A 26,882-nucleotide genomic window follows, 5' to 3' on the forward strand; every position below is an offset into this window, starting at 1 on the left:
CCTATTTGTCCTTGGTTTTATTGTCCTGTACCGTATGCCAGATGATAATAGTTTCAAAAAAAGGGGTGCCCAGGATGAGCTGAATCTTTAAGAATGTTTTGAACTTTCTTAAGGCAGCGGGAGCTATAAAGCTCTTCCAAAGAGGGGAGAGGGCAACCAATGATCCTCTCGGCAATGATGTTGATCCTTTGGAGTGCTGTCCTATCTGCCACTGTGCAAAACCATACACAGGTGCAGCAAGTTAAAATACTCTCTGTTGGGCAGCAGTAAAAGGCCACCAGCATTTTTTCATTCAGTTGTTATTTCCTGAGAAGTCTCAGGTAGTATAATCTTTGCTGGGCCCTTTTGACCAGTGCTGCAATGTGAGTGTCCCAGGTCAGGTCCTTTTTGATGAAGTTTCATGGGTATCCATTATACTTCTTGCATTACAGCTAGTCCTAGAGTTATGACCACAACTGAGCCCAAAATTTATGTTGCTAACTGAAACATTTGTTAAGTGAGTTTGCCCCATTTTACAATTTTTCTTGCCACATTTGTTAAGTGAATCAACACAGTTCTTAAATTAGTAACACAGTTGTTAAGTGAATCTGGTGTTTCTGCCCCAGCTACGGATCCCAAAAAACACAGCACACACAAAGTCCGTACAAACCTTAGTTTACTAATTTAAATCAGTCTTTTCTGAACAAAGGCTGTTAATTTAACTTTATTAACAGCTGACAAGAATCCAAAGAATAATAAATCAATTCTGAGGCACAATATTTCAGATAACTGTAATCTTATTGTGGTTGGCAGAATGCCCAGAAGCAATTTGCAGGAAAACTGATAAGAGAGAAACAAGAGCTGAATAAAGATGCGAAGGAATGTGAACGAAGTTGTTTTCTGCAAATTGCATCAGTCGGCGGCCTTCCTTAAATAGGCTAGGGGAGTGGCCAATTAGCCCCAAGCCTTACTCTCAAGGAGACCTCCTCCTGAGAAGCCATTCCTGCCTTTTCGCAGCTCTGCGCGCTCGTGCATCAAGAAGAGGCTCCTCCTCTTCTTCATCTTCACTTATGGGAGCTTCTGGAGGTTCTGAAGGCTCTGGCTGAATCCCTGCCTCTGGCACCACATCTTCTCCAGCCTCCACATTGTCTGACTCGAATGCCAACTGCACAGGCTGCTGGCGCAGCACCACACCAGCCTCCTCGCAACACCCGATGACTTTGCTTGTCAGAAGGGTTGCAAAAGGGGATCACATGATCCTGGGACACTGCAACCATTGTAAATGTGAATCTGTTATTGAGCATCCAAATGTAAATCACGTGACCATGGGGAAGCTGCGATGGTTGTGTGAGAAATGGTAGTCACATTTTTCAGTGCCGTTGTAACTTCAAGCAGCCATTAAGTGAACTGTTGTAAGTCAAGGACTACCTGTATGTTTAAAGGTTGCGATTTTAAGTAGATGGCATTCCATAACTTTGAGCTTCCAATAAAGAACTTATCTATTTTATCACATCACCAAGATTTGTGATGCAGAAATCGAAGTAATTTGTCTGAGTGTTTATCTTGCTTTGTTGCAAGGTCCACTAGTTTGCACTGCATTCCCACATCAAAGCCATGGATGCAGTGTGGCAAAGTACTTGCTCTCGCTCTTGAACTGGCTTGCTGCACAGCTTATTGTTTTAGGGGTCAAGGGGAAGGGACAGGCTAAAGATCACTCAGTTGGCTTAACTGCCTGAGGACTAGGAACATATCTAGCACCTTAAATATTATACCACATTGCCTGTCAAAGGAATACAGTGATTTTTAGATATGCAGGGATTTTTCTTTTAAAAGCCTTTGATGATCCCAGCTGAGCTGCGCGATCATTAGAGGTTTTTTTTTTACTTTTAAAAGCATTTTTTCGGCCGAAGAGGTTGTAGAAAAAATGCTTTTAAAAGTAAAAAAAAAGCCTCTGATGATTGTGCGGCTCAGCTGGGCATGGGGGGGGAGCAGGGATTTTTGCTACCGGTTCTCTGAACCACCCGCCTCCAACGCTACCAACCGGGAGCATTTCAAAACTGTTCAGAGCTTTTAAAGATTAAGTCCACTTTGAATTAGCTTTTGAAGCACACTGGATGTCCTTGCGATTGGCACATCATGATACATACATAGTATTTTTTAGCATCTGGATGGTCTATGTCTGTGATGGCGAACCTATGGCACGCGTGCCACAGGTGGCACGTGGTGTTCTGTCCCTGTCTCACACACGCATACAGACAGCCGGGGGTTAAATAAACTGGCAGACAACCAATTCTTCCGATAAGAAGCTTGGCAGCAACCCAGTAGTTGCTTGCCAAGAACTTTACTCATAAACAAAATACACAGTCAAGAAGTGTCGTTCGTAAAATAAAATCCAAGGCCGATAATGTTGTTTCCAAAGATGCAATGTGACTCGATAGTAGTTAGTTTTGTCCGTCAGAGTCTGAATAGCCACCTCACCCCCTTTTATACCCTGTGGGGTGTGGTCCAGTGACTCAGCTTAATCTCTGGCACGCCTTTTCTTCTGTTGCGCACGTTATCTCTGCGACGCTGCCGAGGATCCAGCCAAGACTCATTACCCTCATCACTGTCCACCTGTGGCTGCGTGGACGTGCTTGGCCCCGGCCCTATCTCTTGCCCTTCGGCGGACACCGAAGGCATTGCCAGAGAGGAGGGTCCTGGAGAGGGAGGCCTTGCCAACTCCTCTCCTTTACTCTCGGAGTCCTCTCCTGCCGATGACACAGGCTCAGGTAACGGAGCCACAACACGTGGAGCCATATCTGTGGGCATGCGAGTGTTGCCCTATCTCAGCTCCAGTATGCATGCGTGCACCAGCTGATTTTTGGGCCTTCCGGGCTCACCAGAAGTGGGGAAATGGGCCGTTTCTAGCCTCCGGAGGGCCTCCGGGGTGGTGGGGAAGGCCATTTTCGCCCTCCCAGGCTCCAAGAAAGCCTCTGGAGCCTGAGGAGGGCGAAAAACAGGCCTACCGGGCCCAGCATGCCATCACGTGCCAAAAGCGAGGGGAGTGCGGGAGGCAGGGCACATTGAATTATGGGTGTGGGCATGCACAACCTCTCATGCTCATCCCGCTTTTGGGACGCGACAGCAAAAAGGTTAGCCATCACTGGTCTACGTTATTAGGCAGCAACGGAGGCTAGACATCAGTGAGAGTAGTTAGTGATGTAGTCTTTTTTTTTTTTTAATTTGATTTATATGCCACCCTTCTCCGAAGACTCAGGGCGGCTTACAATGTGCTCAGCAATAGCCTTCATCTTTTTGTATATTTATACAAAGTCAGCTTATTGCCCCCACAACTGGGTCCTCAATTTACCTACCTTAGAAAGGATGGAAGGCTGAGTCAACCTTGAGCCTTGGCGAGATTCGAACCCTGCAGTAATTGCAGGCAGCTGGTCTTAATAACCAGCTTAATAACAGGGTGCCTTAAACCCCTGTACTACCAAGGCTTTTTCTTTAGTCTTTTCTGCTATCAATCAATTTCATTCGGTACAATGTTTAGACTAATGGGAAAAGAAGAAGAAAAAATCTTCCTGGTCATAAAAATACAAGGAATGCAGATTCTGGCATCAGTTATTTAAAGAATGAGGAGTGGCAACTGAGTAGCACCCAACAGCAGCTGATATACTGTCTGGAGCCAGATGAAAGTGCCATACTCAGCAAGCCAGAGGCATGAATCACACTTGACAAGGCACTGTGAAGCTTTTAAAAGGATGGACCATCACTCCAATTAGGAGGCAAGCTATTTTCCTGATCATGACCACTACTGTCTAGACAAGGCAGCCTTGAGTGGCCAAATGTACACTCTGAAGGAACCAACCAGGAGACCACGCATCAATCATTATTAAAAAAAACCTTTAGTTTGCCCTGAATCTACTGCCAATAACCTTTATTGAAGGATGATCAAATTCTCCTAAAAGAAGAAAATTTTCAGTCTCTCCCAGTACTCCACACTTACTATGATTTTACAACTTTTTATTTTATTCATCCATCATTCCTCTCGTAAACCAATATTCCCTTAATGCAGGTTTTCCTTATACATATGATCAGGGGTGAAATCTACTTACCTTCCTTACTGGTTTGGAAGCGCACGCGCGTCACATGCACACGGCCTTCTGTGCATGCACAGAAGGTAAAGAACACATTACTTCCTGGTTAAAACCAGGAAGTAACGACACCCAGGCGGGTGGGCAGAGATTTGCTCTGCCATCGCTACCGGATCACCAAACCACCCACCACGATCGCTACCAGATCGCCCGATCCGGTCCGAACCAGGTGCATTTCACCCCTGCATATGATCCTTCCTATGTACCCCTTTCCAATAATCTCAACTGTCTTTTCTATATAGCCTCTTTAAAATAACGGTAGTGTTTCAAATATGGTATCAGACCCTAATCTGTGCAGCACACGGGTATCAAACTCACGGCGTCACAATGCCATCACGTGACATTTTGTGACATTTTCCCCCTTTATGGAGCTGTGGTGGGCGTGGCCCGCATCCGGCCCACATGCTGCCAGTCTCACACCCCTGGTGTAGCACAATGGTTTATTCTCACTCTCTTTTACACAATTCCAAATCTGCAATTCGTCTCCTTTTCCTTCTCAATTCCACGTTATTGAGAATCCTTCACAGAAATGAGCAACCCTCATTCATTTGATTTTTTGATGGAAGCAAAGAGCACCACCTACAGCTCAGTTTCCTACAGGGCAATCCCAACTACTTGTCATGAACCACCCATATGGAACATCCAATAGGTGTTGAAATCTATGGACAATTTCCAGCATCCTGAATGCTGCAGCTTGCAAATGATCATAAATCAGGACTTTTCAAAACTCGGCAGTTTCGTTTTTGTGAAAGAATGAAAAAAAAATGTTAACTTTGCATTGCCTCTCAGGATGGGATTAAAAACTACGAACAATTGGAATAGATACCAACAAGGACTCCCCTTCAAATACAGATTTAGAAGAATCTGCCAATTGGGTGGCATGAACAGTTTGATAGCGGATGGCATCAGTTCAAGTTCGATGGCCACACCACTTTTCATTCTAGATGCAAGTGGATAAGGGTATTCAATGATGGGAAGTATGCTCAGAGAGCTGCTTCCATTCATTAGCGTATGGTGCTCCATTTGAGCCTTAACCAAAATAAACCCACTAATGTTGCAATCTCATCCAGATGGAGACCTGCTGAATGCATCAATTCTCTGCTTGCACAGGTATAGATGGAGACACCTAAACTGTAAACCCTGGGAGCCTTCAAGACTGTTTTCCCTTCAATTTTTAGTGTTAAGAGCAACATGAAAATATAAGACCGAAAATCCAATTATATGATTACTGCCATGAGTGTATACAATCATGTTTTTAAAAATACCAAAGCATTGTGTTTCTGTTTATTTCTCAATAATCTCAATTTGCAATTCAGTGCAGTTTTTTCTCTCTCTCAAAAATATATTTATTTCTACAAAAATACACAAGATTCCTTTTGGTAGATGGGTGGCCATATAAAAAACGTAAGATTAGACCAACAGACAGATAAGATTAGTTTGTGTGGATGTGGACAATACTGATTAAAATTCTCAAGCTCAAAAAGATTTCCAATAAATCTTGGCTATGCATAGCTGAATTCCTCTTCTCAGCTAACAAATTTGTTAGTATATGCCAATTTGCATAATTTAGATCTACAGAACACAAATGGTTTCATTCCAAAAATGTTCACATTTTAGAACAATCCAGATCACCATTTAAGCACTCTGTACACAAGGGTACCTCCGAGCTGAAATACAGAAAAATAAATTCTTGAAATAACAGTGGCTAAAAGCAGTCAAGCATGTCACAAATAAACAATCAGCTTTTATTTTTTTTGTATTATAAAACATGTCAGATTTTTGGCAAATATTTTACAATTTTACTCCATCCTTATTTTAAGAGCCTGTGAACAAGTGTAGTTGGTAGCTGGGGGAAAATGGGGGAATGTTGGAAATAGAAAGATGAAATTTTAATGGACTTGCTAAAAAAAAAAAAAAGGAAAGGAAAGGAAAGGGGAAAAATAACCCAGGGGAAAGAGTATCCCAGTCCCTCCCACCAAATTAAAAATCCAGTTTTTACATTTAATTCCACTATCCAAGAGACCATGGGATAAAGCAGCAGGCGAAACTCAGCAATGCTGCTGTGAAAAGCCATCAGAAAGAGGAAGGGGACATTCTCTGCTTTTTTTTTTTAGTAGGGTCTGTTACGTTGATCACTTCTGAAGTCGTTTCTGGAAAAGAGAAAAACAATATTCAATTCTCAGCCTTAACTTCCTTGTAGCATATACAAAGTCCATAAAGTTAGTTGCTGCAAGTGATTCCTAATAAGGATGTCAGTATCAGTCACAAGGAACCAGACATGGAGTCAAACCATCAAGAGATAAAGGGAAGAGAGAAACCTGGTCTAGTTGAAAGTCCTGTTCTTCCAAAGAGCTTTCTGGTTTTCAACTTTGCCCTTAAATAAACTCAGAATATCATACCTGGAAGAATTACAACAACCAGGAATGCCAATAAGATATTGTCAGAAGTTTAAATCGGCTCTTAATTCTTCCCCTCCTATTTAAAGCAGCCATTGTTGTAATTTTTTAGGATTACCCAACAGATCCAGGCTTCATAACTGAATGTCATCCTAATTAAATGCTTTAGCATATCTCAAAAGCTCTCTCAAGTTTTGGATTATCTGCAAAGGAAGATCCGTAAACAGAGCTGCACTTACATCTATCTGTTCCACCAACAAATTCCAATGTAGCTTAATAGTCATGACTTCTTAAGCAATACAGAGGGGCATATTGTGGGACCCTTCAGCCATGTGGCAGGACCTAGGAAGAGAGTCTTTTCTGTGGTGGCACCCACCCTGTGGAATATTATCCCTAAAAATCGGATTGTCCCCAACTGCTGGCTTTTTGCCAGGACCAAAGACATGGTTTTGCCAAAAGGCATGGAGATGTGGTATAGCAGGTATAATGTCCATACGGATTACTTCAATGATAGGATTAGATGCTATGAGTTTTATTAGGTTTTACAAGTAGTCCTGACCACAATTGAGTCAAGAATTTATGTTACTGAGCCATTTGTTAAGTGAGTTTTGTCCCATTTTACGACTTTGCTTGCCACATTTTTCAAGTGACTCTCTACAGTTGTTAATTTAGTAATATGGTTGTTAAGTGAATGTGACATCCCCATTGACTGCTTGCCAGAAGGTCGCAAAAGATGTCATGTGACCATGGGACACTGCAACCGTCATAAATATGAACCAGTTATCAAGCATCCAAGTGTAAATCATGTGACCATGGGGATGCTGTAACAGTCACAAGTATGAAAAATGGTCCTAAGTCACTTTTTTCGGTGCCATTGTAACTTTGAACAGTGACTAAAATGCACAATGCTGAATCAAATAGGAAATCATTAGCAATAGCTAAATAGAAAGGTATGGAACTTCATTAACAAACTGCTAACAGCTGGATTTGTTAGAATGCAAAGATGGTTTATTAATGGGATAGACCATGTGGCTTGATACTTTCACTTTGTCAAAGCTTAGCTGTGCCTGGATGGGAACGTATATTGAAGAACAGCAGGAAGTAAATAAAATAAAACCATGAACTAAAAATAAGTCTTTGAGGAATTTACAATAAACCCAGACAACTAGTGCTTATCTACCTTGAGGACTGAAGGCTTCAGACAAACGTGCAACTGGCCATTAATGGTCCAGGAGAAACTCATCCATTATTCCTAGAAGCTAAATCAGCCAACACAAATCCCCACTTTTTATCCTCATGACTATCCTATGCAGCAGATTATCCCAAGTGAACAAACTGCCCAATGAATTTTGGGAAACCAGCTCGCTTCTACCACTACCCCATTCTGTCTTATGACAGAAGCATATTTTATCCCAAATGTTTCTGGTGTGGCTAAAACCAAAAATGCAATCAACTTCTCCCAGAAAATCTGGGCCCTGGTTTCCTTATCAATCACTTTTTTGAGACTGTCTCCCGATAGGTAGCTTGGCATTCTAGAATGGACCAGGCAGCTTTCACTGCGGGTGGGTCTCTGGAGGCCTCCAAACTTTCTCTCTTATTACTGAACTTTTAATATATCTGCCAATTCTCTGCATCATTTGGAGACAAAACACACTTCTGTAGTAAAGATTCAGTACCAACCTTCCTCCCATTTTGCCACCAAAGCCACCGCCCCGGCCACCACGGCCTCTGAACCCCCGATCACCTCCAAAACCACCTCTGCCACGGAAATCTGCAAAGAAGGAAGATAAAACAAGAAATTCCGAATGTCACTCCAGCCAACAGCATTCCATTTTTGAATGGTGGAGTTTTCACACACCTCCTCCAGAGGGACGCCCATCATCCGGTCTGGGCTCATTACACTGATTGCAGGAATTCCGGCGAGCAAAGTTCATATTTCCACAGCTCCTGAAAAAGACAGGAAACATCTCTCAGTAATTGCTAAGATTGAAGGTAAGGGCTATATAATCAATACATTTTATACAGGTAGTCCTCGACTTAAGACCACCATTGAGCCCAACATTTCTGTTGCTAAGTGATACAGTTAAGTGAATTTTGCTCCATTTTATGACCTTTCTTGCCGCAGAAATCACTGTAGTAGATAAATTAGTAATGTGGTTGATAAGTGAACCTGGCTTCTCCATTCACCTTGCTAAAGTCAGAAGGTTGTGAACACTGCAACTATCATAAATATGTCAGTTGCCAAACATTTGAATTTCGATCACGTGACCATGGAGATGCTGCAATGGTTGTAAGTGTAAAAAATGGTGATAAGTCACTTTTTTCAGTGCCGCTATAACTTCAAACAGTCACTGAATTAACTCTATAGGACTACCTGTATAGCCCTTATTTAGAAACATTGATTTTTGCCTCATCTTATTAGACTCCAATTCTCATTAAGCTATAATAGTATTGGTATAACTATTGAGTCCTGATAATGAACATAAACAAAATAAGGTGGGGGGGAAGTGCCATTGCCCAATAGCAAGGTATTTGAGTTGCCAAATGGTTCTTTGAGTGAAATCTACAACATCTGGCAGAATCTTGCTAACCAGTCTATTATTGAAAGATTCGCCCAGGGTCAGATCTGTTTAATGCTTGATTGAAAAATCACTAGGGAACCGCAGGACTGCACAACAGAAAATTTGGAGGGAAAAAATATTTAAAGAGGGCAACGGCAAACTACTTCTATGGTGTTGTCTCAAAAATGGCATGGACTGGTCCATGAGATCAGCAGGAGAGGAGCTCAAACAGATAGAGACTAGCAACCTCCGAGTGAAAGGTCAAACCCTTCTAGTTAAAGATCCTGAAAAACTACTGTCTATGAAATGGCAATTTGATGTTCCTTTGGTAGTGCAAACACTTTCCTCGGCTACTGTCAGATTCCCTGTTTCATTTAAATTATTTAAAAAATTCTTTTCACTGGAAAAATAAAATTAGAATGCTGCAAAACATCTAGCATCATTTTATTTCCAAGAATGAACTTGGAAATAAAGATCCTTAGAAAATAAAAATGATGGGTAGTTGCAGCCAAGTGCTTTGTTTGAAATCTTGCACGGAATAAAGATGTAGATAAACCAGATGGTTTAAGCAACCTCATTACTTAATATTCTTATGGGTGATCAACCCCCATACCCATAGCAGCCATTTTGTGAACTGAGAAGCCTTTTGTGGCAGCCATTTTGCTGGAATTTCCATGCTACTTTTCCAAAATTCCAGCTCTACTTATTGCCCCAAATAATCTACTTTTAGACTAAACTAGGCAGTTCTAGGCTATCTCGATATAAGACTGAAAATAACTTACGGGTTAGGACAAACCCAATCACCACTTTTGGGTTCTCCACCTCGGCCCTGGAAACCTCCTCCTCTTCCAAAGCCCCCTCCACGTGAACCTGCAAGCACAATGATATTACAATTAAAGCAAGGAAATGGGTATGTGGCCCTTATGGCAAAGACTCACAATATGCAGTATGAATAGCCTCTGACATCAAAACTGGCCAATATGTACCAGCTATTTGGTCAGGGTAATCATGAAAGCAGGCTGGGCTGAAGTGTCGCTCCCGTTCTCAGGGAGAAACTCAGACGAACAACCCAAAAAGGAACGGTACCACTGGACTACCAGGTACAACGGATCTGGATGTGTTACTACCTCGGCGTCCACCACCACTTCCACCACCACCTCCTCGCAGGAATTCTGGCCGCCTGGTTGCGAAGGAAACCCTGATAACACTGCCATTGAATTCTTTTCCTGTAGAGGGAAGAATAGCGATCAAGAATAAATCTAGTGGCCAATCACAACAAGGAAATGCAATATTTAAACAATAAATCCCCAAAACTACACTTCATACAAAACTGATAACAATGCAGAGTTTGCTTCTGCTTAAGTCACATTTTATAAGGCGATCTTCCCTAACCTGCTGGTCCATCTAATCGATTGAACTTCAGTGCTGGCCAGGGAAACTTTCCCACCCATGCATTCCATTTCCATAGAATCCACCCTTGCTGTAGCAGCAAGAGTCTTCATTATTATGTTTTTAACATTTTATTTGTACACCACCCAGAGTCCCTTGGTGAAAGAGATGAGCGATTTCCAAAGATGACAGATAAATAAATGCAAAAATAAATTTGCCTTAACAATTTTATGATCTTTGCCTACAATGAGACATTTCGGTGTTCATGATTTAATTGGTTGGCAAGCCCTAATGGGACAACCTTACCATCAAACCAATCAATGGCGGCCTTAGCAGATGGAGGATCATCAAAAGACACTGTTGCTTCTCCCTTTGGCTTGCCAGTATCCTTGTCTGTATATAGATTTATCATAAGTTTACCTGTCTTTTTGTTTGTCTGGGAAAAACAGAGAGAAAAAAATATTTTTACCATTCATGTAAGGGCCTAACAACCTAATAATGGTGAATTCTGTCATGAACAGGAAGATCACTTCTCCAATTCCACCACCCTTTGCTGTCCAAAATCTGTTCCTTCAAAAGATCATCCCCTCTTTCCTGCTGAACTGTATTGCTTAGCACAGCCTACTAGAACACATATGCAATGCTATCTCTTCCTTCATTTAAATCTTTCCTCAAAGCCCACCTTTCCTATGAAAGTTAACATGAATGCCCACTGTAGCTCAGATGAAACAGCTTTCCTTTTTACATTGTCTCCACTTGCCTCTCCTTATTCTCCTTATTCAGTGGTAGCTCATAACCAATTTTAGACTTCATGCTCCTTGAAGTAAAGATCTAGATGTCAGCACTCCAAACTACATTCGTTCCAGTGCTGACAGATACCGAAACCTGACGACAGCGAAACCTGACACTATCCTTACTTCCAGATGTGCTGATGGAATGTATAAACAAACAGAACATTGTGGCCTATTTTCAAGCCTCAGCCCTCAAATTTCCTGGGTCATCAACAACTGTAACAATACAGAAAGGAAACAACCTAGAAAATAGCTTATAAAAGTATGGCAGAGATCCAATAAGTCAATATACTTTGCAGTTCTCCATTTGGGAAGGATTGTGATGTATAGGTAGTCCTCCGGTTACAACGGCCATTGGGAATGGAATATCTATCACTAAATCTCCCCCATATACCCTCCCCAGTCCCTCTGTGCTCATACCACACTGGCGCACCCTACATACCCTCTCTGACCAGGCCTCTAGCACTCCCTTGCAACCTTCCCTGATCCATATTGCTCATACACTTTCCCTGACCCACACACCTCTTCCACACCCCTTAGCACCTAACTCATGCCTCTCTCCACTCTCACACATCCATAGCTCCCTCCCCCACCTGGAAGCAGCTACTTAACTGGCTGCTGGCTTAGGACTTTCAACTTCTTGCCATCTTCTCCAGACTTTAGTTGCCAAAAGCCAGTTGGAGGTTGCCTCAGCTAATGATGGAGGAATTAGGTTAACAACGGCAACTAGGACTATAGGGATTGCCACTGCTAAGCTATGCAATCGTGCTTTATGATCATATTGCTCAGTGATGGGAAATCCTGGTCCCAATTGTTTCAAAAGCCAAGGACTACCAGAATATTTTTACTAACCCAGACCCAACGGAAGAAACCACTTATACTTTATACTCATCAAGATGGAGAACATGGATAATGGCTGCTTCACAGTACTGGAGATCTGCCAAACCTAAATCCAATTAAGCATCTTTTGTTAGAAATACTGCCTTTTAATTTAAGCTCACATTCTGATAATTTGAATGTATCTTAATACTGTTTTTATCTATTTAAATATTTTGGTTCTGCGCTGATACGTTCTTTTTTTAAACATGTATTCCTCCTTGTTCTTCTATTAGCTTATATTCTTAGCTGATATGCCCCCTTTTTTTACCACCTTAAATACCTTAATTACACCTATTTGTTTGAAATAATCAGCCACTTGTTCTGGTGAAACGTCTTCTCCAAGTCCTTGTACAAAGATGGTGTTGTTATCAGAATTGTCAGACTCCGAATCTACATTGAAAAGAGCCTGGGGTTATTTTTTAGCCAAAGTGTGTAGTAGAAGCTGTGCAAAATATCACAGCCTTTTTTCGCAAAATATCCAAAAAACTTCATTTCCTATGTCAACCAGGGAGTGTTTATAATCCCCCCCCCCGTGCACTCAAGGGAATTAAATCAAGACGTTTAAACTCCATCAAGTTGAGGAAATGCATATACACTATAGATGCAGAGAAACCAAAAGGAAAGAACTACCCATGTTTATCTTAAGGAAAACCATTATGAACAATCCACTCTCAATGCAATTTTTAATCAGAAATATTAACATTTGCTAAAAAGGTGTACAATTACACAAAGGTATTATTCACCCAATGCTACTAATGACAGTGAACAACTAACAGTTGTTAACTGTTAAATGGATAAATGCTTTTTGCAAGAATTTGTTTCTGATCACAATTTTAAATTTGGACCAAGGCATGTAAAGGCTATCGTCTCCTATATGAGCCTGATTAATTGTCTACTTCAGAGGCAATGTACATTAATTCTGGAAAAACACCACCATGAAAAACATCCTGTCACTAAAATTCCTTTCCACTATAGCATGCATATACTGTATTGCGATTATTAATTCAGAAGTCAGCTAGACAAGTCATTTGCAAAGAATTTTAATTTATTTATGTTCTTGCCACTATATTTGATCTTTACTTGTAGTTTGTTTTTATGAATTTTAACATATATTCTGCTTTGGAGACTTTTTCTTGTTAAGCATTTTGCTGTTTAGTTTAAAATACCAAACAAATAGTTAGATGAAAAGTCACCATTCACCCTGAACAAAGAATCATTTGCTATTATGTGGCTAAGGGATCTTTCCAAATAACCCCCTTTAAGGTAAAAGGTAAAGGTTCCCCTCGCAGATATGTGTTAGTCGTTCCCGACTCTAGGGGGCGGTGCTCAAAGCCAAAGAGCCAGTGCTGTCCGAAGACACTCTGTGGTCATGTGGCCGGCATGACTAAATGCCAAAGGCGCACGGAACCACTATTATCTTCCCACCAAAGGTGGTCCCTATTTTTCTACTTGCATTTTTTTACATGCTTTCGAACTGCTAGATTGGCAGAAGCTGGGACAAGTAACGGGAGCTCACCCGGTTACGTGGCACTAGGGATTCTAACCATTGAACTGCCAACCTTTCAATCAACAAGCTCAGAGACTTAGCCACTGAGCCACCCCATCCCTTTAACCCCCTTTACTGGAATTAAAAAATTAAAAAATGGTTTAGTATGTAATCCTGCTACTCAACAGTAAAAGACCAACTAAGGCCATTGTAATGTACTTCTTTGGATTCTGTACAGCATTTAGGAAACCTACATTTTACCAAAAGATCATATTCATTAAGATTAGAAAACAAAAGGCATCCTGCTCTCATCAAATAACCCCAAAACACCCTTGCTGGGCTGAGGAGCTACATAAAATCTAGCATCCCTTTTCTCCAACAGTGATAAACCAAATGGCTCTAAAAAGGTTGCAAGGAGGGCTAAAGCATAGCAGCCATTATGTGTGCACCTTGAATCTAGTCTGCCCTCTTTTTGTCTTAAAGCCATCTAAGCAGATGCATTTTATCAAACGTAAACTCATCTCTTTCATTTTAACTGATTTTGTTACCTATCTACAGTATTCAACAGGGAACAAATATTTTTTTTACCCATTCCCTTCCTATCATTCAGGATATTTAGTAATAGTACAAGTTGTTTTGTACCAAAGGAAACCACCAGTCCAACTAACTCAGAATTGTCTTTGTTGACTGAGATTGCAGACTGTGCTAAGAAATGATTTAATAAACCATGATTTACAAACTACAACTATCAAGTTTAAACAGTAGGTTTATTTGAATTTGCTTTAGTGAATCTACCATGTTTTCCCTAAAATAAGATCCTTATATTTTTTTGAACCCCGAAATAAGCGCTTGGCCTTATTTTCAGGGAGGTCTTATTATTTTGGGGCACGTGGAGCAAGATAGGGCTCCTCTTGCCGTCTTACCTGATTTCTAGCTCTGTCTCCCTAAACCCCAACCAGAGGAAATGTCGGGGACTGGCTGTGCATGCAGTTAAATATTTTCGGGGAGGGCTTATTTTCGGGGGATGTCTTATTTTAGAGGAAACAGGGTAGATACTCCAGTATTAGTCCTCCAGAATTTCAGGAAAGCTTCGTTGCTGGCATTTCCTGATAGGGCTGGGAAAGGAATTCCTAGCAGCATATGTTCAATGATTATTCCAATTTGCCCTAGTTTTATTCCGGTATAATTAAAGGATTACTAATGGTGCCAAGAAAACAGAGTGACATCATGAAGGAGATGGCTGAGTTAACTGCAATTTTATCCTTTCCAAAATACTATGAACAAGCTTGCCCAACTCTGCCACAATTTTTGGGAACTGGCCCAAGGCATCTTGATGGCAACAGACTGGGAAAAACTACCTTATATAAAACTAAAAGAGACAATCATAAAACTGTGTATCATACCGGTATATGGCTTCTACATTTACCTGTATCTGGCTTTGGCCCAAAATCCCTCTGACCTGTGAAACGGGAGAAGAAAAAAAAAGCAATGGGCATCTAAGCAGCACCGCACACAAAGGAGAATAAACTATTCAGTCTTGATTTAATTAATATTAGCAATAAGATATGTGAAACCAAGAAATTGCAATTAAGAATGACACAAGATTTTGCCCAAGAAGAAAACCAATTATGGTCTCTAAGATGAAGAGTGCCACACAGGTTTATGCTGGCGGTTGGTTGTCTTGTAGTTGCTGTTGGTCCACATAACTAATCTCTTTGCCACAAAAATGTTCTCACTAAGACAATGTGCTTAGAAGGTTCTTTTGTAGATGCCATCGGAAGCCAACTATGAGTTGCCAAAAAAAATCATTTCATGCAATTGGGAAATAAAGAAATGAAACCAGGAATCTCATTTTAAAAAACGTATTATAGAAACTTAAAAAAAAAAAAAAAGCTAAGCACACACACACACCAGCCTCAGCTCAAACAGGGGAGAAAAATCAAATGCTTCTAATAGATAGAAACATGAAAATACAAGTATTCGGTGGCTCGTTAGGGGTTGGGATATTTTGGCACCTTTTAATATAGAGGTTTCCACTTTAATATTTTTTTGACGCTCAGCACTTACCACCATAATTTTTGAAGCCACCTCGGTCACCACCACTGCAGAGGAAAAATTGAAGAAATGATTTCTTCTTTAAGTCTTGACATGCTGAGCCCAAGGCTCAAAAGCTGCACTTACTGAAAGTTTATTTACTGCATGTTCTATAAAAATAGTCTAATTTGTAGTATATACTTTTTTGCACCACACAGATTAAACAAGGAAAATAACGTTCTGTTCATGACTATACTGTAGTTTGACACGACTGTAGATGGCTCATATTTTTTTTTACAAAAACCCCAACATCCTACTGAGTATTTAACTGCAGAATTCCTCTTAGTGTCAAGCTTCCCAACAATGTGGTGAGACAACAAATAGTCAATTAAAATAAAAACTGAATGCTTGCTTTAAGTGAAATTATATACATGGATTCAAATCCCACTTATCTTCAGTTAAGAACCAGAGTGCTCTTTTTCAGCCTTACCTATCTCAAAAATCTGTTGAGAGGATTAGATTTAAAACAATATGCACTGCTTTAAGCAAGGGGAGGAGATAAGCCATCCTTAGTTATTTGAAGGCCAGTAAAAAAGGCAAAAATATCTAAATTTTAAGGAGAAAAAAATTCTACCCAGGCCCCTTTATTATCTTTATGTATTAATAAAAACATGTGAAAGATTATCAGATAATGTGCAATCACTAATCGATTTATTTCATTACTTACTTGACAGTAAATTCCCAGAGAACAAGGCAAAAATACCTCAAGGTCAAATCTGGCATCCTTGCATTACAGTACTATTACATAGCATGGCTGCATCAAATAAACTGAGTAATATGGACAGAATCGGGTACAGTAAAGCTATTTTAGTCTGGGAATTTTAGGCATGAATCTTTGGTTCTGCGGTATTAAGAATACAATGAAGTTCTACAGTATTAAGAATAGGATTAAGGCTGTCAGAAAAAAAAGGAGGTAAGTCTGGATACAATGAGTTCCAATTATTTTTTATATAAATAAAATTTTATATATAAAAACTATTCTCAAAGGCAAAATAAGGTTTCTAAAAAGGCAGTATTGTTCATTCAATATTACAGAATGGTTCAATTTAGTTAGTGATACAAAACATAAAATTATATACTGTTATAAACTGCTATTTTAACACTCATGGCCTACTATGTTTCTATCCCTCTATTTGCTTATCTCCTCTGCTTTGCATCCAAATTATAGTTAAATGTTCTTCTCCCCTTGGGCTGCTATTATTCTCCACCTCCTGATCTGGCAACATGTTCTTCTTTATCTCAAACAATAGCTATTCCTTTTCTTTAGCTGTGCTTTGTACTGGTAAGACATTGCTGGAACTCCACCAAACAGTTTTAGAAGTGTTAATTCTATAGCTGAATAAATGAATGCCATAAACACTTCACATTTAAATAGTTTAGAGAAAGATGCTTATCCTGGATATTAGCATATGCTTAGAGCACATATGTGAACAGATGACATCATGTCAAGAAGGACGTGGATTTTCATATAGCAGAAACCTTTACATGAGAATTGAGCAACTGACAAATCTGCAGGCACTTAATTTGAAGCCTCAAGATTGGGTAAGCTAAATATTTCAGACACCACCACCCCACCCCACCCCCAGATAGGGGTAGTTAAAGGGCAAAATGCATGAGTTAACTCTACAACATTTCTGGGAACATTTGGTCCTGTCATTCCACCTATCCCCAGATCTTAAAATATTAGTTCTGTCTTTCAAGTGGTATCATGGCATCAGTAGCCAGAACCACAGCAACTGTAGGATGCATATCTTTTAGGCCAAAAAAATAATACTCCATTTCACTCCTGCTTTAGCTACCTCTTCATGTCCAAGTCCATTTGCTTTTGCCAATTTTAAAACATTTAATTCTGCATATTTAGGGGTAGCTTGTACCTTCTGTAAAATAATTTCTGTGAAGTCTTATTCATTCTCATTTTGGGCCAGAGTTGGAGATGGGTAAGAATACAGTGCCAGTTAAAGTAGTTAAAGAACCAAGCATCCAAATGCTATGTTAATTGTCTCTATTATTTTAAAATATTCATTACATAAAATTAAGTTTCACAATGGAGGTGAACTGTGTTTTTTAGTTATATACATACAAGAATGTTTTTTGTCGCTTAATTTGAAACATGGGATTCCTGTCTTATTTACTATTACTATACACTAATGATTTAGCGCTTCAATGACTGGCTGATATTGATGGCAAACCAAAGCTAGCATTCCCTTTTGGTTTCTACATATTCTCAGGTTATACCTTCTTGCCCTCTGTTATCTGATTCTCAGTTTGATTTATTTTGTTCCCTAGGATATTACCACCCACATTTAGATAAAGCTTGCACATTTTCAAGCCAAAAAAAATATATCAAGTCACTAGACTTGGTGGTCTCTCATTAATTATTATTTAGTCAAGATATTTTAAAAACTGCTGATGAGGAAAATGCAACTTAAAAAAATAAATTAGTAATAATTGCCATCAAGCACGTGAATGTGGCTCAAGTTTCTCTGGTTCAAAGTAACAAGACAAGGCAAAGAAAATGTAGGTTTTTTTGACATTTCTATATAAAACATCTGGCTTGTATCAAAATTATATCCCTAATACAGCTGGTACTGTTTAGTTGAAGCTCCTGACTTCTTTAGACAGCAGTGCCAGAAGCTGGGGAGTGTCAGCACACAAAACATGCACTTTCATCACTGAGCTATGACCTCACATTAATTTTAAGAGGCATCATAATGTCAACTATATTAAGCGAACCAGTTAAACAGTCAAGAAAAGAATTTGAATGGCAGAATACTTAAGGGAGGAAAAAAATAGATGAAGGAACTAAACATCCTCCCAAAACCATCTAGATATAATGCTGTTTCCCCGAATCCAATTTAATAAATCAGAGATTAAGAGTTGTTTCCTTTTTTGCAACATTCTGTAAGACATGTGCCGTTTTTAGTTTTAGTTTTTATTTTGGTAAAGAGTAATCAGTGGTTGGATAAAAGCAAGAGATCAACAGATTGAGGGTGAGAAGGACTTGTTAACAATCAAAAAGATATGTTTTTGCATCCATTGTAGGTCCAACAAGTGTATTATCTTTACACCTCATCAAAATACAGAACAAGTGCTTCAGTTTCTGCCACCTTGTTCGTTCCATATACAGAGGTATCAATAGACTGATTCAGCACTTATCTATTCTATATCAACATGTATGTTGAGCATGGCCTGCCCAGGTTCAATCTTCTAATTTATTTTGAGAAACAGCTCTCATCCATTTCTCTTTGCCAATACAGATGATCTAACATTTTTAAATGCAAATTTTCCATACCATTTTTATATCCATTGTTTTACTTCTGAGGCATTCTCAAAACTTGGATGAGATCTGTTATACCCAGAATGCCAAACAACAAGGCTGCATATGCTACGTTCTGCTTTGAAATCCCCCAGCCAAAACCCTGAGGTACAATTTAAATCAAATCAGACATTGGTTAGAATAGGTATTAACATCCGTTTCAGATTAAATAATTTATTTTTTACTTTATAGAGACGGCAGTCTTAAATTCAAGTCTGATAAAGGCCTCCTCTGGTTCCTTCCACATACAGGTGGTTTAGGGAGACGTGGCCTTTCTGGCAGTGACCCATGTGCTACGGCATCTTTATTCTTGGAGATTTGTATTTTCCTTTCAGCATTTCAGAAAATAGTTCCAGCATGCTATCGATGAGGGTTGACTGCTTTGTTTTGTACATATTTTTTTGTTTTGTTTTGCTTTGTACATATTAAGTAGTACCATATTTTTCAGACTATAAGACACACTTTTCCCCCCTATAAGAGGGTGAAAATTTGGGTGCATCTTATACTCCGAATGTAGCCCTGCCGACCCACCGGCCCCCACCCTTTGGCCTCTGCCTCTCAGCAATTTACTTCCTTGCAGCAAGCAACAAACAGCAAAACAGCCCATTTCAGCTTCAGCACAGCCTGATTAGCACAAGCAGTTGATTGACCCTCAGCTGTTTCAGGCTGCAGGGGTTGCCACTGCCTATTGCCACGTAGGCCTCCGCTGCAGGCTGTTTGCTGCACCGGGGCAAACCAGGAGGCAGAGGCAGAGTTATTGTGAGTGTTTTATGGTTTATTTTCTTCTTTGTGTCCTTTTGTTGTAAAATTTCTGTCCAGAATCAACAATTAGCTGGAATTTAAAAAGCATTTCACTAACTTAAATTAAAAAGTTACCTGCAGGAAGATAAAGGGGGGGGGGAGCTTTACATCTAACAGATTGTGTGCTGAATAAGTTACTGATTCTGATTACAATACCAATCTATGCAAAGAAAAAAACTTAAAAGAGTTCCAAACTGGTAAAATTTCATATTATTTCCCATAACCATGCACTAGTCTATATCTTGTTTTCCTCCCCAAAAAAGTAGGTGCATCTTATAGTCTGGAGCATCTTATACTCTGAATACTTCCTTTTTTATTATCATAGTTTTAGTTTTCCTTTTTTTCTATATTTGTATTTCCTTTTTTATGTTATATAGTACCCAAGCTACAGATTGGGGCAGGCTACAAACATTGCAAACAAACACAAACATACAGCAGAGAGCAAAAAACAGGGCAGTTGATAAAAGCAGACTTTCTCCTGGTCAGTGCAAAAAATTCTAAACTCATTTGGCTATATACACCTCTCTTCCTAACTCATTCCATTTCTAACTTTGTTCCATCAGGTTCAAAAGCAATGAGTCAAGTTAAGTCACCTTAGATGTCAATTAACTGTAACTGCACACTGAGAATCTACCCTTTCAACACAAAATCAAGTACAATGCAATGATGCTACCCAAATAGAATATAGAAAACATTCTATTTTCAGATATCTATTAAAAACAATGCTGAAACAGAGCTGTAAATTCAAAGTAAGTCATATCCACTGCCTTCACACCTCTTTCCAAACTTAGGCGTAAATACAACTGTACACACTTGTTGCCTCATCCTTAAGTGCAGCTGACAAATAGTGTGTAACTTGATAATTTAAGCTTAGTGTGATATTCCAATAAGAGACTGCTTCATCCACATGGAAAAAAAACTTAGAGAACCAAGTTAAAAGTAAAACATGATATTGTTCGTTTACTTGTAGGTGGACAAAGCCTGAATCTAACTTGTCTTATCAAGATTCAGAAATATGTTAGCTGTACCTGCTAATAGAGCAATCATTACAAAGCCAATCTTATAGTTTAACAGGAGAAGATCTGTGAATGAGTCATAATTTCTTGTCTGTCTTATTCCTTGGCCTGTAACAGCTGCACAATCTGGAAAAGTCAGATTAAATTTTTCATGGCATGAACAAATTTTATATCAAAGTATCGTAAAAGGCTCAGGAATAGTGGACAACAAAATCTTCAGCAATCCTACTTCTCAGATGCTAATGAGGAAGAGCAGTTGCCTCTCTTACATATATATCATGGATATTGGCATAAAAGAATAAAATTGGCCAAGCCTGGCATAGAATAGAATCTCAAGTATCTTTTATCTTTTATAAAAATACATTTTAGTGTTAAGTTACAAAATTAGTGTTTTCTGCATTTCTGATCAGTTCTTTGTATGAGGTAAGTATAGGCTGGATTATATGTTATACTAAGCAATGACTTTTAAGTAGTAAGTTTTTAGTTTTTGGTAATAGTTTACTAAATAGAGGTTACAATGTCTGGATCCATACCTGAACATTATATGCCATTGAATAAATTCTAGTCATGATTAGTTTTAGATACCATGTTAAGCCAAAACTAAACAAAACAAAACATGAATGGCTTAATAGGTTCATGAATCAATCAGCCAGAAAGTAATCTAGGTTAGTATTTGGGGACTTGAATTTTTAATGCAGATTATTAATATTAGCATTTCAGGAAGAAAAAGTACTCCTTCAAGTAGTTTTTAAGAGCGTTCATCCAAGCAAGCAAGGAAAACAATGGACTAAACAGGTATCATAATCCATCTCTAGCTTCTAGGTTAAATCTTTTACCTCATGCCAGACATAGTATTTCTGTTGTCAGAATCAAATCTGCTTCCACCTCGTGGGCCCCCATAGCCTCGGTTATCGTCTCCATATCTATTTTTTTCACGGCGATCATCTAAGTAATTTCAAAGCAATTATTCTTGAGTAGATTAAAGTAAGTGACTAATTAGTTTAGAATTATACACACACTGAATACACTAATACACACTATTAGGACCTGAAGATGAAAAAAGATTAGAACTCCCAGTCAAAATTTCTTAATACTTTAAATGAATGTCTTTCAATCAATTACATTGGTAAATACTGAAATACTTATAGTTGCTTATAAATAAGCAAACTTATTTGGCTTTGGATGTTATGTATGTGCCACAGCAGGCGAGATCATAGAATAGGAATTTTGGCCTACATGAGAATAAAAAGGCATGCTACTGTACCTCTAACATAAAAAAAAAATAATCCAGCAAGAACAGGAACTAATATAATAAATAAACTCTTATCAGTTTATTATCTGCTTTAAAAATCAATTGGAAGGAAGCAACTCAGTAGAACTGCCAATATTATTTCTTCATGTCATGCCCAAATCAGAGAAAAAATGCAGACAAGATGCAGTTGACATACAACTATTTGTGGTTATACTCTTAGCGATTTCAGCTCTTTGCAACCTCTTGGGTACTAAAATCCTCCAGTTTCTATAAAGTTTACCACAATGCTTTGCTCTGTAATATGTTTCTGTCTGGACTCCATGCAGTGCCTACCTTGCACGTTGGGTCCATAGCTTTCCTTCTGTTGTGTCTGGTATGACTGCTGGTTCTGACCATATGAGCCTTGTTGCGGGCTGTAGTTTGGCTTCTGGTTGAATGAGCTTTGTTGCTGCTGCCCAAAGCTCTGCTGAGGTTGCTGATTTTGGCTGTATCCTGACGGCTGGTCATATGAGCTTTGCTGTCCCTGCTGGTTATAAGTTGACTGTTGATCAAATGATCTTTGTGGTTGACTGTAACCTTGTTGTTGGTCATAGGATCCTGGCTGTTGGCTATAGCTTGAAGACTGGTTGTATGAACCTGGTTGCCCATAGGTGGGTTTCTGGTCATAGGAAGACCTTATATTGAAGCAAACAAGAAATTAACTGCACTCTCTTTTTTATTCAGAAGTGCATACAAAGATACAGAGACAACTTTCCTGGTCTTATCCATTCAAAGCAATAAAGAATGTCAAAACCTCCAGATACAATCAAATAGAATAATAAAGAAAAAGTGTATGACATCAAGTCCAATTTTCTTCTCAGTACAGGAACCTGAACTAAAACATCCTTAACAAATCAACGTTCAACTTCTGCTTGGAGACCCGCCAAAGGGGAGGTAAATATTTCACAGCTGACTTTGTAAGAATCTTTGCTCATAACTAAGTTTACATGTGTTGCTGATGTCTATGAAATTCAGTGAACTGGATCTGTGCACTAAGTCAGACTTAAGAATGTGAAGATTATAACTACGAAGTTATAGTCATGTCTACCTTTTCTTCCCTCCAAAGTTCCTTGAAGGAATGACTGCATCCTTTCAGTTAGATTAACCAAAGTTCCCTTTCAAAATACTGAGGTTGTAATTTGGATAGAAAACACAACAAAGGGAGAGCACACAGTTCCCCCAGACATTTTCTCTCCTCCCTAATCAAGTTTTGAAAATTATTGGTTAAAGACAAAAGGAATATATGGTAACAACTGATAATCCAATCAAGTAGGAAGTAGGAAGAATTAATACAATTAGGCTCAAATAAAAACAAAACAAATGCTATTTCTTTTGTTTAGACCAGTGGTTCCCAACCTTTTTGGATCTGCCGACTGGCAACGGCAATGGTGGTGGTTATACGCAAGAAATATAATCCTGCAAATGCGCAATTTTTTAATATATTTAATTTTTTAATTTATTTTGAATACAAGTAATGCAAACAATACGAACATATACATACACATCTAAATACAAAAAAAAAATAATAATACAAATAATACAGTGCACCCCCACCCCGGAGACCATTCCCCCCCCCCCTTATATTTCTTCTTCTGTAACAGCTAAAAAATATACAATATATTCTAATTGTGCCCTTATCACCTCCAAAACAGCGTATATTCTTGAGTAGGATTATTCTCTTTGCCTTCTACCAACACTGATTTTATAAAATTCCCCCATATTTCATTATAATTGTTTTTTTTAATCATCCCTTTTTAAAATTTAATTTGTTAATTTATCGTTTGTTGCCATGCTTCAAATTTCATTATACCATTCATTTCTTTGAATAACACAATTTCGTCCCCAATATTTAGCCATCACTAATCCAGCTGCCATTATCAAATTTACAATCATTTCTTATTTTGTTTCATTTATATTCCGTTGTTCAGCAACAATAATGCATTTCTCGGTGACATATCTAAATTTACATTCAAAAGTGCTCTAATTTCTCTAAACACCATGTCCCGTATTTTTTGTGCACTATCACAATCTCACCACATGTTTATATGTTCCGACCTCTTTCTTGCACCTCCAACATATATTTGTATATTTACCATCTATTTGATTTAGTTTACATGGTGTTAAGTACCATCTCCATGTACTTATATACTCTTCTATTCGAAATATTTTTCCAATCATTGTCATTTAGTTCTCCTAAATCTGATTCCCAAATTAATTTTAAACCTTTTGCCTGCTCTTCTAATTCAGTTAATATTCTATATATTTTCCCAATTCTTCCTTTACTGCAAATGCACAAATAAAGCTTTGCATGATCACCCGCTGCTTGCACAACCCAGTTCCCAACAGGCCGCGGCCCAGAGGTTGGGGACCCCTGGTTTAGACTACTTCCTATATAAAACCAATTTAGAAAATATAAAAAATGTTTGTAACATTGAAAGCAATTTATCACCTATTCTGGTCCCATGTTGTTCAGATAACACAGGGTGCCAATAGAAGAGAACACAGAGTCTTACCTTGTCAAAGTGTTTTAGGAAGGAGAATGTATCAAATATTCATTCATACGGTCTAGAAAATTCACTGCAGACAAATCAGTTTGTTCATACAGTGTTAAGAAAGCTATGATTATGAGCTACTGACAAAGAAAGTTCAGTAAGTCTAGTTTTTCAATCAGAATCATCAGCAAATTCTGGTCAACATGAAGATTGAAAAGGCCAAGTCTCAGTTGCAAGGCTATTATTAAATTCAATAATGAGACGATAAAAGCTAAATTTTACAAGAGGTCCTCAATTTATGATGGTAATTTACATGAGAATTTCTGTTGCTAAGCAATGTGATTGTAAAGCATGACCATTTCACTTAGCAATGGCAATCCCTGCAGTTCTAATTGTTGTGATTAACCAAATCCCATCATTAAGCAAGGCAACTTCCTGCAGCCAGTTCAAGTGGGAAACTAGCAGGAAGCTGTAAGCCCCAAGTTGGCTGGCTTTCTTGCAAGTGGCTGCTGCTGGGTGTGGGAGGCTGCATGACAGATGTGGCGTGGGTCAGGGAGAGTGCATGAAAGTGTGCAAGAAGTGTAGGTTGGGGAAGAGTCATGTGAGGCATGGCATAGATACATGCCAAGCACGGCACAAGTGTGTGTGGGAGGAGTGGGGGTGGTGGTGGGGAGTGGGTTTGGGAGTTTGCACAAATGGAGGAGACTTATCCCAACAACTTGCCAGTTTCCTTACCAGCTTCCCCATTGACTTCTTGGAGAAGCTGGCAGGGAAGGTTGCAAATGGCAACCATGTGATTGCAGGGCACTGAAACCATTAATAAATGTGAGCCAGCTGCTATGGACCAACATTGTAATCGTGTGACCCTGGGGGTTGCAGGGACAGCCAGAACTCTGAGGATTGGTTGTAACCACCTTTCAGTCCTGGAAGCCATCTTTTACTTTGGATCTTCAGGGCTGCCAAATTTAGTGCTGTGGAAAAGTGGGAGGGGGAATTGCATGGAGTTGTACAGATATCTAGCCATAACAACATTTCTCTGAGAGTCAAGGACATCCAGCCTGTAACTGGAGTGGCGTGACTGGGAGGCATCTCCAGTTGGGATGGTGGATTGATTGGACCATGTGATGGACATGTGAATGCTGGGGCTTGGACTTTCTTCTGGGTGGGGAAAACCAGGAAGCTTTCAGATTCGGGTTTTGCCAGATGTACCAATATGACATCTCTAATAAAATGGAATGCTGAGGAATTGCTTGCCTTGGAGTCTTATTTAGTTGGGGGTGTTACTTGGAACCCTGGCATCACCATTCATTCAGTGCCATCATAACACTGAACAATCACTAAAAGAATGATGAAAGGCCGAGGATTACCTGTATGTGGTTTCTTTAAAACACATATACTGCCATCCTGATTTAGCTAGTATTTATATTAAATGTTGTATCACTCTTCCAGATGGATTCATGACCTCAACTAAACATGCATCATATACAGTGTCTTCTAGCTAATCCGGACAGCTGCTAACAATAAATCAAATAAAAGGCTACCGTGTTTCCCCAAAAATAAAACCCAGTCAAAATATTTTTGGGCTCCAAAATAATCACTAGGGTTTATTTTCGGCGGAAATATTTTGGGGAAATTCAAGGTGATCAGCCCGTTCGGGTACCCCCCGCCCGGGCACACACATAAGAGGCGGCAAGCACAGGGGGACCGATGGTATCCGGCAGCAGCTGCAGCCTGCCGCTCCCTTAGTCGGCACACTCTGGGGCTGCGCAGCCCACAGCGCAGGTGGGTTGATTCCGTCCAAGCAGCAGAGGCGCAGGTCTGGGGGGGGTGGAGAGGCAGGTGATCTGGATGTGCCACGCAGGCTGCGGGGAAAGCCAAGAGTCAGTGGGCCAGAGTAGGCGGCCAGCTGCAAGAGGCTTATCTTCGCGCAGGCAGAGGAGCAGGGCGGAAGGCAGGCAATCCAGATGTGCTGCATGGGCCACAGACAAACCAAGAGACACAAAGAGGAGCCTCCCGCAGCCGGCCGCCTGCTCAGCCCTGACTCTCGGCTTTCCGCAGCCCACGCAGCACGTCTGGATCGCCTGCCTTCCACCCCGCACCTCTGCCTCCGTCTGCTGCTGGTGCTGCCACACAAAGATGAGGCTCCTGCAGTCGGCCACCTGCTCCAGCCCGACTCTCAGCTTTCCTGCAGCCTGTACAGTACTTCCGGATTACCTGCCTCCCCTCTGCCTCTGCCCGCTGGACAGGTAATC

At 39.8% G+C, this 26,882-nt stretch overlaps 1 protein-coding gene across 2 annotated transcripts in view; it reads right to left on the reverse strand.

Moving 5' to 3' along the window:
* Positions 1-5,842: 5,842 nt before the first annotated feature.
* Positions 5,843-26,882, reverse strand: part of TAF15 (TATA-box binding protein associated factor 15) — a 29,657-nt gene continuing 8,617 nt past the window's right edge. For both annotated transcript variants that reach the window (XM_034420930.3, XM_087883415.1), the window contains 11 exons: positions 22,433-22,773; positions 21,684-21,792; positions 15,688-15,722; positions 15,047-15,079; positions 12,415-12,524; positions 10,771-10,900; positions 10,203-10,301; positions 9,858-9,945; positions 8,373-8,461; positions 8,195-8,285; positions 5,843-6,268 (listed from right to left, as the gene is read on the reverse strand). In XM_034420930.3, the coding sequence (XP_034276821.1) occupies positions 6,229-6,268; positions 8,195-8,285; positions 8,373-8,461; positions 9,858-9,945; positions 10,203-10,301; positions 10,771-10,900; positions 12,415-12,524; positions 15,047-15,079; positions 15,688-15,722; positions 21,684-21,792; positions 22,433-22,773 (1,165 nt within the window). In that variant the 3' untranslated portion in view covers positions 5,843-6,228. The remainder of the gene's footprint in view (positions 6,269-8,194; positions 8,286-8,372; positions 8,462-9,857; positions 9,946-10,202; positions 10,302-10,770; positions 10,901-12,414; positions 12,525-15,046; positions 15,080-15,687; positions 15,723-21,683; positions 21,793-22,432; positions 22,774-26,882) is intronic.

This window comes from Pantherophis guttatus, chromosome 1 (assembly GCF_059756535.1).
Source record: "Pantherophis guttatus breed Tessera chromosome 1, ASM5975653v1, whole genome shotgun sequence".
Lineage (NCBI taxonomy): Eukaryota > Metazoa > Chordata > Lepidosauria > Squamata > Colubridae > Pantherophis > Pantherophis guttatus.